This window comes from Gymnogyps californianus, unplaced genomic scaffold (genome assembly GCF_018139145.2).
Source record: "Gymnogyps californianus isolate 813 unplaced genomic scaffold, ASM1813914v2 HiC_scaffold_151, whole genome shotgun sequence".
Taxonomy (NCBI): domain Eukaryota; kingdom Metazoa; phylum Chordata; class Aves; order Accipitriformes; family Cathartidae; genus Gymnogyps; species Gymnogyps californianus.
The window spans coordinates 1-11078 of NW_026114032.1; the positions used below are offsets into that span (position 1 = coordinate 1).

Below are 11078 nucleotides of genomic sequence, written 5' to 3' on the forward strand. Positions count from 1 at the left end.
GGTTTTAGCAAGTGCGTGCTTCTGCTGCCTTTTTTCCCAGTACCTGTGCACGAACTAGAAGAAAAGAAAAATGCAAGCACACCCCTTTTGGTAACAAGAGAGCCAGATGTGGGACCTGTGGCCGAGCTGGGGGACAGGGAGCACCCGTGGACCAGCCTTGGGGCTCGCTGCCAACCTGCCTTGCTGCCAGCCTGGGAGAGCTGCCTTCAGATCAGCTCTCCCAGCAGGACATTGCCCAGGAGTTACTTTTGAGTTTTGCTCTTCTCCTTCAGGAACCATGTTCCACACAAAGCACGCCCAGAGCTGCGCCTGTGCCAGGAGAAGACTTCAAGCCCAGCTGGGGCTGATGGTGATGGTTCCCACCAGCTGTCCAGGTTAAGATGGCATGGAGGAGACACCAACTTACTGCCACTTCTCTTGCAGGACCAGGGTTTAACAGCAGGAGGGAGCCAGAGCACAAGGGCCTATGAGGTCAAAAAATGCATCCAACAGCAGAGGGAGAAGAGAAATAGGTGCAGGTCACATGGCTGGGACAGTGGTTTCAAGGTGGCTGGAGCAGCTGATGGGGAAGGAGCAGGAACCTGGCTTCTGCTGCAGGTACTTGTGATGTCACCTGCTGCTGAGTAACTGATCAGGCAGGAGTTTTTAACTTGCTTGTGCAGATGCTAGTGATATCACTTGTGACTGAGTAGCAGATAGATAGGAAAAGACGCGTGGCCTGCTCAGGTGTCTGTGATGTCATTCGTGGCAGGAACTAGCCCGTTGCTTTTTCAGGTGCTTGTGATGTTACTGGTGGGTGGAGCTGATAGGGCAGGAATTTCTATGGCATTTGTGAAGGTGGTTTTTGACGTCATAGGTGCCTGAGAAGATGATAGGGCAGGCCCAGAGAACTGTTTTATGCAGGTGCGATACGCAGAGCTAAAGAAAAAGCATAAATTCCCTTGGTAATTCTATGCTAAAGTGTCCTTGCCTCTCTCGTAGGCCGGCAAAGAACTGACTTTTACACAGGTCACCAGAGCATGACTGCTGCCAAGAAGGATCCCTGCGCTTGGCTGCTCACCTGGACCCTGTTCCTGCTCACGTCCTCATTCCCAACGCCTCTCTCGCTGGATTCAGTTTCTCAAGGGCACAGTAGTCCCAAGCGCTGGCATTTGGAGATGAGAGAGGCTGCCAATGGAGAAGCACCTTCGCTCATTTTGCAGTGAGTCTCACGGCAGGCTTGGGAGCTAGGTGTTTTACACTTGCTGGGAGGAGAAATGCCTACATGTTTCTGCCTCGGTTTTGCCTCAGAAACTGATTTCCTATCTCGGATGCCTTGCGACAGGCTCAGAAACGAGCCAGAAGGCGTATGAAGTGCAGCTCTTGTGGGACACTGCAGAAGCATCTTCAAGGTGAAGTGCTGTCCTTTGTACTCAAGCTCCACTGCCCAAGTTTGCCAGGAAAGCAGCTTCTTCACCGAAACAAGGAGTAAAAGGAGTGGAAACCCCTCTTCTTAAGAAGATGACCCTGTTGATGGAGACCGTCAGTGGCAATGTTTGTAATGCCTTGGTTTCCCTGTCTCTCCTGCACCGGATGTTGCACTTGGGAGGAGGCAACGGGAATCACACCCAGGCGACCTGAGCCTCTAATCGAGCAGCACTGGAGATGCTCTCTCCCTGCGATCTCTACATGCTAATTTAATATACTCAGCAGGTGTAGAAAGCTTCCCCCTTTCTGCATCACAAGGGTGCTTTCATAAAGGAAGTCTCAAGTTTAAAAATGCCAAAAAACCCTTGAACCCCTCTGTTCTTTCTTGCCGGCTCAAACTCTCTACAGAAATCAGAAGCACCACTTAGGACTGGGTTTGCTTATGATGGCAATTTTATTGTTTCGATCGTAAATGTCAAGGTTGATGGTTAGCATTCTTTTGAGAATGTTTGGCTGCGGGCTTTGATAGTCAATTGCAGGTTGTGATGGCAAGCTCAGTGACAAGTACTGAACGCTTCTGTCCATAAGCCACGCACCTGAAACACCTGGCAAAGAGTGAGGCAACATTTGCTGGTGATGCTGCAAACGTTGCTTCCTTTTTAGTCCTCGTCTCCAGAGTTCTCTTTGCATTTCTTTTTCAATTCTGGATCAGCAGAATGCTCGCTTCTGTCTCTCTCCGCTTTCTTTTGGGCGCACTTTCATCCCCCTCTGCACAGGACTGTTTCCTCTTTCTGCAGGTTTGTTTTGCGTTTGCCTGGCAAGAGCCTGCAGCCTCTGGGTGAACTGGCACTGGTGGGAGCGCACGTTGTTCAAGTGAGTATTTCCGCGGCTGCTGCTCAGCAACCGAACGAGGATGCGAGTATCCTCTGTGGCCGCTCAAGCCGTGCACAGTTTCCCCTCCGGAGCTTCTGCTCCCACTTCTGTTCCCACTGCCACGCGCACCGTGAGTGCGCTTCTGTGTTTCCGTGCGGCCAGTGCACCTCCGCTTGGGAGGCGGACAGTCTGGTTGGCTTCCGTTCAGCTTCTCCCCCTCCTCCGTGTCAGAGCACGCTCTCTTCCTGCCGCAGTGCTGAGGGGGAGTTCCTGCAGAGCCCCATGTTTGTCTCTTCCCTTGGATCCAGTGCATATTTTCTCCACCTTCTTGATTGCTCAGTCCCACGCTGCCTCTAGAAAATGGACTCTTAGGCACTCGACCCGGCTTTGCCACAGAAGTGCTCTTTGTCGCTTGGTATTCAGCGCCTGCTCCAGGGGTCAAATCATGGTGCCTGGAGAAAGAACAGCGATCATAGTTGAGGGTTGTTCTTGCAGCCTCCTCGTGGCTTCAGTCTCATCCTGTCATTTTCTGGCAGCGCTTGATAGGACACGCAGAAGACTGAAGCAGCACTAGAAGCTGCAAATTAGATCATGGTCTTCCAGCCATGCCTGTCTCTTTCAGAGCAGTAACTAGTCTTTCTACCCTCTCAGACCTCCATTTCACCTCTTTTCGCAGCTGGCCAGTCGCAGAGAGCAGACAGCTAGCAATTTACACAAGCGCAATGATTTAGTGCCAGACAAGGGGGGAGAAGAAAGGACCTGGGAACTGCAGAACAGACAGAACTCAACTGGACAAACGGTCATTCTCTCCTAGGACAGCAAGGAAAAGCCACCGGAGGAGAACCACAAGAGGATCAGTAACAAGAGCGGGAGTGTATTCTCAACACCCTTTCACACTTGTTCTTACCTGGCATAGAAGAGTAGATATGCACGCTGGCGGAGAACCGTCTTGATGTCACAAACACCTACAGAGGCATCATTCATCTTGTACCACCGTCCATCGCTGGCCTGCAAAGAAAGGCAACGCTATCTTTAGATGAACTGCAGGGCTTTTAAAACAAATCCACAGACAGAACACCACTGAAGGACACCAGACACCAACGGAATTCACAGAGTTGACTTTTACCTTCACAAAGCAGTAAAAGTGTCCTTCGTGACAGCTGGAACCTTGATGGACCGCGACGGCATACAAGGAATAGACGAGTGGTTCTCCAGCCGCTTGAGACATGTATGCGCCAAGGTCCAAATATTCCGGATACTGCACAAACTAAAGAGAGACCAAGAAGACTCAGAAATGATCCTGAGAGTCTTTAGGAAGCAGCCTGAGAAAACCTTGCCACCAAACACAGGCTAGAGGTATAGAAACAGACCTTCTCGGCTCGTCAAAAACAGGTGTTGCCATGTCATCACTGAAATGGCAGAAAACGGTTCTCGGCCAAACCAGCTCTTTACGAGCACCGTAACGTGCTTATCTTCCCATTGGAACTTTCCTCTTACCACAAGGGAAAGAGCAAGGCGTAGCTATTGCACTGATTTTTCTTCGATGGCTGCACTTGAGAGCCATCGTGTGCAGACATTAACAACTGCCAAGAAAGGATTCTCCTTCGGGAAAGGTCTCCTTCCAAGCAGACAAAGTTGCAGTGCGCTTGTGTACATACCTTGCTGATCTTTCTGCCAGAGAAAGGATCAACTCTCTTCAAGCACACTGTCAGGACATTGGAGGGATGATATATTGTAAGCCTCGTGGATGCAGTGGCCAGCCGTTCACACCTTGAAAACAAGCACAGACCCAACTGTTGCCACCTGTCTTCTCCCCACTCCGCCCCCGCTCCATGTATGGTTGAGTTAAGGCTTGTTTTGCCCAACTCGCGTGTGCACGTGTTTGCGTTTCAGACCCCTTAAGTCCGTACGCTCTCCCTGAAGGTAGCTTCGGTCTAGTGGCTCACTTTGGAGAGCAGCAGGCTACAGTCTTTACAATACAAGAACTAGGCAAGACGCTGTTCAGAGAGCCCGCAGGGGCTGCTGCTGCTCCGAGGACTGAGGTCTCCTGGACAGAGACGCAAGCATCCAAAAAGCCTTGGAAATGAGACTGTTGATTGCTTTCTCAAGGAAGCTGCTGTTGCCAAATCACTGTCCAGAGCTCCTCCTTGCTTCGTCTCACCACTGCAGATGGGACATGTCTTTTCCCTTCTGGCCATCGGGGTAGTTCAGCGGGCAACCTCATAGCTAGAAGGTTGACCACGTGCAGGGCAGACAATGCCAGGAATAACATTCTCATCAAAGCTTCCCAAATATTCAGGCAGAAGGGAAGAAAATTACCCGTCTTAGAAACAAATGCATTCTTTTCCAAGTTCCAGATGATTCGGGTGGATTAGGTGTACGGGGAAGGAAAAAAAAAGAAAAACCCCCAAGCTGTCTCATGACTGGGTTTCTCAATTAAGCCAAAACATAACTAGCGCTCCCAGACATGCAATACCGTAACCCAGTATCTGCCATGAAGATGTCATTAGCAATAAGCTTACTTGCTACATTTATAGCCATTTTCACTATCCAGCTGCTCAGGTGTGACAAGGTCTTCCAGCGCTCCAGTGACAGATGAGGCTGCCTGGATGAGAAAGAAAGGAGAGCACTAAGCTGCTGGAAACTCAAACTCCCAAGAAAGAGCTACCCGTGTGGTACCAGCGCTATCCCAATAAACAGCTCCCCCTGGGCGGTACCAGAGCTGCCTGCGGTACGCAGGGTCAAAAAGAACAAAAGCAATCAAGCCCGTCCGTACAGCAATCAGACGTGTATTGAGGGAGTCCAAAGCAGGGTGGTGTGACAGTGTCGTCATGGCTGGAGATACCATCCTTACTCTTTGCCCAGCTGACATCCAGCACCCAGCACAGGGAGGCCATTTACAGGGCTTCCACAGAAGGAGCACAGCAGCTCAGTTCCCTTCCCATCCACCCCCAAGCTCTTGCGTGGTAGCAGCCCACAGTCTGAAGTCAACGGAGTTTACTGGAGGTAAACCAGGTGCCCTGCCAGGGCCTTGAAACATTTTGCACCACGTCTGCAAAACATCTTACCCTGATATCCAAAGAAATGTCAAGGAATGGCTCGTAGGTGTCAGAAACGGCTTTGCAGCTCGAGCACGTTACTGGAAGGCAAAGAGAAATGCTTCTCAGGTTGGGAAGGAGACTAACGCTGCCCATTTCAACGACCAACACATACTACTTGAGACACACTGGACATACTGCTGCCTACTAGAAGCTGTTTACCACAGACAGAGATAGAGCCACCGATCATTCTAAGGGCAGTAATATTTTTAAAAAGTACCTCTGGATCTCAGAAAGCCCCCAAATATTTGATGGACGATGGTAGTTGCTTGAGAAGAGATGTGCCAGCTGGAAACAAATGCGTAAGGCAGGGAGTTATCTCCTCCAAGAGTTTAGCTTTGTCTGAAAACCCTGGGCACAGGGTTTCCTTGATGGGAGTCCATCAAGGAGTCCAGAGGGCTCAGGAACATTGCAAGGTAATTTGCTTGTGCTTACTCGCTGCCTCCACTCAGACAAGCTCTCTGCATGGCATCGACAGTGTAGCGTAAGAACTCGTGGGCGTCTTCCTGCATGCCAAGCTGGAAATGTTCTCCTATTCCTAAGAAAGAAGAAGTTAGTGGCTCTCTCCTACAAGAGGGGAAGAAAACAAGTAAAAGCACCTGAAATGACTTACGTGTGAGGACACTGACAACAGCGGTAGGCCGGATGGCTCTGGCTGAAGAATGCAGGACCTTGTTAACATGTGCTTCCATGATGCACATCATGCAGAAGCCTTGCAGACGACCTGAAGAGGGAGGGAGAGAGGGAGGGAGGGAGGGAGGAAAGCTTCTCAGGTTAGCAAAGTACCCCTAGCAATGGGAAACCTAATGGAAATCTTGACGTTCTGAGAACAGTCCCCACTCCTCTTCTCCTAAGGTGCCAATGTCCCAACAAGCCCGGGACATTTTAGTGCATAGAAAACTTTCTTCAGGGGGATGCTTAACTGAGAGAAGTTTTCTGTGCAATAAGCAAAGAGAGTTGAACTTGGAGGGATAGGAACCGGCACCCAGGGCTAGCAAGCGGTGCCTTTCTGAAGATGAACACGCCTAGATAGGACAAGAGGCTTCTAGGCTTGAGTGTTCAAAGAACGCCAACTCGGGGGGCTGACAAAGCAGGGCTGCTTTTCTCCTAAATCAAATTCCAGATTCTGGGCATCCTTGGGAAGTGCCCAATAGATTTACAAAGAGATGTTCATCAAAGTACTCACACGACCGGCTGTGCTCCCGAGAGAGCAGGTAGTTGGCCAGAGGGGGTGTGTACGTCAGGCACTGCAGGACGGTGTTGAGGAAACACGTATTGCCCAGGTTGTGGAGTCCTGCTCCAGCTCTCTGTCTTTGCCGCCAGTCCATGCAAATCTTCTCCGGGGAAAGAGCATCCTTGGTGGCGGAGCCATTCCCTCGGCAATGACTGCAGGGAAATGACATTTGAAGAGATGAGATGATAGTGTTGCATGAAAGCATATTTTAAAAGTCACATTCTGTCCAGGAGCACCCAGGACAACCAGCTATAACTCCAACGCAGAAACATCATGGGAAGTTAACGCTGCCACTGACATTTACTGGTCAATGCAAAGAAACTGTTTGGAAAATAGTCTGTTCCCCTGCTTACTTTGCCAAAAGTCCAACAAACCCACACTCTGATTTCTGTGCCTTGGGCTACCTTCCTTTCCCTCTAGAGTCTTGACTTGGATTATCAGGTCAAGTCTTCCCTTTTCCTGCTTGTAACTTGATGAAAACAAGCAAGTAGCTAGCACAGAAGGTAACCCTACTGATGTCAGATCTTTCTACGAGCAATGTCGTCTTGCAAAGTCTTGTACCTAGTGGCAGAGGAGCGATAAAACACGTTTTCCTGTGTCTAATCAAAAACACCCGGGTAAGTCTGGCTGCTATCAGGAAGCGCCCCACAATTCCCTCTAGGTTGTCAGCACATCAGCATTCAGGGATGGAGCACCAGCCACGTCCGTTGCCTTTGGGGATTCACGAAGTCCAAGCCTGCTGGTGAAGCCGTTACTCACAGGAGTCGTTCCCCATTGCGGCCATCACTCCTCTCAGGAACAGAGGGGGAAGTTTTGGATGACAAAGGATGACAGGACGCGCTCCAGAAAGACAAGATCAGCGCCAATCCCGTCACCTGATGCAAAGAAGTTATTGTAGCTCAACCAAATGATTAAAAAAAACCCCAAACGCAACCCACAGAACAGCATCCGCCGCCAAAAGTGTTTCAGTGGTACTTGGAACTGCTGCAGAGCTGCAGGCTGATGGCCCTCCTGTCCCTGTCACAGGACTCCAACTGACAGCAATTACCAAGGCCCTTTTGAAAGACTGCATTGTGTGTCACCTTCTCTGAAGAGGACCTGCTGCTTCCCTGTGGCTAGCGTTAGCAGCAGAGCCCTCTGGCTCTCCAGCCCACACTTGCCCACCTTGGCTGCAGGAGTGACCGGCTTTTGGCTGCTGCTTTAACGGCTGCCTCTGCCGTGATCCTTTTCTGTCTCCCTTCTTACCGCATCATTCAGGGTGGGCTGCTTGTCATGCTAGGCTGAGCCCAATGCCTCAGACTACACTGCCACCCCCCTACTTACCTATCCTAGGATATGGTAAAGAAATAAGAATGAGCAAATAGGAACTCTACCCATGGCCCTGGCCAGCCTGTAAAGCTGTAATAGCTCAGCCTACAGCTTGGAAGGTACAGACCAGGGTATACTTTTATCCCGTATCTACGATCTGTCCTGAAAGTCAAATCATAATTACCTTTGAAAGAGGATGGAAGTTGAGGCGAAGTGGGCAGTAAATGATAAATGGTTGGACAAAAGTAGTCACGCAAGTAGCAAAGGAAGGAGCCGAGTTATCCCGAAGGCCAGCTCAGCCCAACTAGCTTTCACTGGCCCGCTTTTCAGGATCCCAAACCCTGGCCAGGTGAGGTCACAAGAACTGGGCGGATGCCACATCACTGCCCCTTTGTGACACGGGGCCGCAGGAGACAACCGGCCTGAAAACAATGTCTTAGGTTGTCTTGGCTCTAGTGAAAGCAAAGAATTTAGAATAATGAGACAAGCAAGTTCAAGAGAAAGCAGGATAGCGGAAGAGGCAGAAAAGGTGATGTCGTAGGTGTCTGGGTAGCTGTTAGGGCAGGAGCGTGTAGCTGGCTTCCAGAGGTGCTTGTGATGTCACATGTACCTGAGTAGGTGATAGGGCTGGAGCAGGAACCTTCTATGTGCAGGTGCTTACGGTGTCACAGGTGCCTGAGTAGTTGATAGGGCAGGAGCAGGCCCCTGGCTTGTGCACACAAATGTGATGTCACTGATGCCTGATTAGGTGGTAGGGCAGAAGCAGGCCCCTGGCTTGCAAAGGTGCTTTTGAGGTAACTGTTGTCTGAGTATCTGCTTGGGTATGACAGGACACCTGGCTTGTACAGCTGCTTCTGATGTCACTGGTGGCTAAGTAGCTGATAGGGCAGGAGAATCCACCTGGCCTGGGCAGGTCCTTGTGATGTAAATGGTGTTTCTCTTGGTAGTAGGGCAGGAGTATGCAGGTGGCTTCTGCAGGTGCTTGGGGAGGTTTCAGACCAGGAGCAGGCCCCTGACCTAGAATGATAGCATCACAGATATCTCAAGTTGGAAGGGACCCACAAGGACCATCGAGTCCAACTCCCTGCTCCTCGCAGGACTACCTAACACTAAACCATAGGACTAAGAGCGTTGTGCAGATGCTCCCTGAACTCTGACAGGCTTGGTGCCCTGACCACTTCCCTGGGGAGCCTGTTCCAGTGACTGACCACCCTCTCAGTGAAGAAGCTTCTCCTAATGTCCAGTCTGAACTTCCCCTGACGCAGCTTCATTCCATTTCCTTGTCTCCTATCACTGGTCACTAGAGAGAGGCGATCAGCACCTCCCCCTCCACTGCCCCCCTTGAGGAAGTTGTAGACTGCAATGAGGTCACCCCTCAGCAATGAGGTCACCCCTCAGCCTTCTCTTCTCCAAGCTGAACAAGCCAAGTGACCTCAGCCACTCCTCGCAAGTCTTGCCCTCGAGACCCTTCGCCATTTTGGTCGCCCTCCCCTGGACACACTCTAATAGTTTGATGTCTTTCTTCTACTGAGGCTGCACACAGGACTTGAGGTGGGGCCGCCCCAGTGCAGTGCAGAGTGGGACAATCGCCTCCCTCGACCGGCTAGCGATGCTGTGCTTCATGCACCCCAGGACACGGTTGGCCCTTTGGGCTGCCAGGGCACGCTGTTGACTCCTATTCAACTTGCCATCCACCCAAACCCCCAGATCTCTTTCCGTGGGGCTGCTCTCCAGCCTCTCGTCCCCCAGTTTGTATGTATAACCAGGATTACCCCGTCCCAGCTGGAGAATCCGGCACTTCATCTTGATAAATTTCATACGGTTGGTGATTGCCCAGCTCTCTACTCTGCCCAGATCTCTCTGTAAGGCCTCGCTACCCTCGAGGGAGTCCAGAGCTCCTCCTACTTTAGCATCGTCAGCAAACTTACCTCATGTGTATTCGACTCCTGCATCCAGATCATTTATAAACACATTAAAGAGTACTGGCCCTAAAATTGAGCCCTGGGGAACCCCACTGGTGACTGGCCGCCAGCCCAATGTAACCTCATTTACTATAATCCTTTGAGCCCTTCATGGTCCCACAAGCTCATTTGGAGGGCTGAAACCCTCATGGTTAGGGTCCAAAGCTGTCTTTTATTACCATAGCCTTTTTTTAGCGCCCGCAGTTCCATTTTTAGGGTCTAAACCCTCATTTTTAGGGAAGAAAGCCTCATTTCTGTGGTCCAGAGGCTCAGTTTTAGTTTGCAAAGTCTCCTTTTCAGAGTCCAAAGACACATTTTTAGTGTCCAAAGCCTCATTTTCAAGGTCCAAAGCATCATTTTTAGGATCCAGCCAGTAGTTTTTAGGGTCCAAGCTCCATATTCAGTGTCCAACCCCTCATTATTATGGTCCAAACCCCTCTTTTAGGGCTCAAACCCTCATTTTTAGGGTCCAAGCCCTCATGTATAAGTTCCAAGCCACACTTTTAAGATTCAAATTCTCATTTTAAGAGCCCAGAGCATTATTTTTAAGGCCCAAAGTCTGACTTTGAACATCCAAAGCCTCATTTTTGGAGGCCAAAGCCCTATTTATATGGTCCAAAGGCTCATTTTCAGGCCCAAAGCCTCATTTTTAACTTCCAAAGCCTCATTTTCAGGAACCATAGCCTAATCTTTAGGACTCAGTCTGCAATTTTGAGGGCCCAGAGCCTCATTTTAGGGTCCAGACTCCTCATTTAGGGTGCAAAGCCTCATTTGTTTAATGTCCAAAGCCTCGTTTTGAGTCTCCAAAGACCTATTTTTAGGGTGCAAAGCCTTACTTTTTGGTACAGAAGCACCATTTTAGGGCATAAAACCTAATTTCAGGGTTGAAAACCTCATTTGCATTTCCAAAGCCTCATTTTTAGGGCCCAAAGCCCCATTCTTAAGGCCCAAACCCTCATTTTGAAGGTCCAAACCCCTCTTTTACAGCTCTAAGCCTCCATTCGAGTGCCCAAACCCCTCTATTCAGGACCAAAGCTTCATTTCTTGGTGCCACAGAGGAACCAATATGTTCCTCTCCTTTTCGGGGTCCAAATCCTCATTTGTAGACTACAAAGCTTTGATTCTAGGGTTGAAAGCCTTATTTTTATGGTCCAAACCCTCCCTTTTAGGGCAGAAAGCCTCTTTTTAGGGTCCAAA

At 50.1% G+C, this 11078-nt stretch overlaps 1 protein-coding gene across 1 annotated transcript; it reads right to left on the reverse strand.

Annotated features, from left to right (window-relative positions):
* Positions 1-2409: 2409 nt before the first annotated feature.
* LOC127028049 (ubiquitin carboxyl-terminal hydrolase 42-like) lies at positions 2410-7387 on the reverse strand (the record flags this gene model as incomplete). Its single annotated transcript, XM_050913873.1, has 11 exons — positions 7368-7387; positions 6565-6764; positions 5992-6102; positions 5814-5910; positions 5599-5666; positions 5349-5419; positions 4803-4885; positions 3939-4050; positions 3407-3547; positions 3188-3288; positions 2410-2732 (listed from the first exon to the last, which is right to left on the reverse strand). Coding segments are annotated over exons 1-11 (1327 nt in total), but the record flags the coding sequence as incomplete, so codon positions are not given.
* Positions 7388-11078: the final 3691 nt, after the last annotated feature.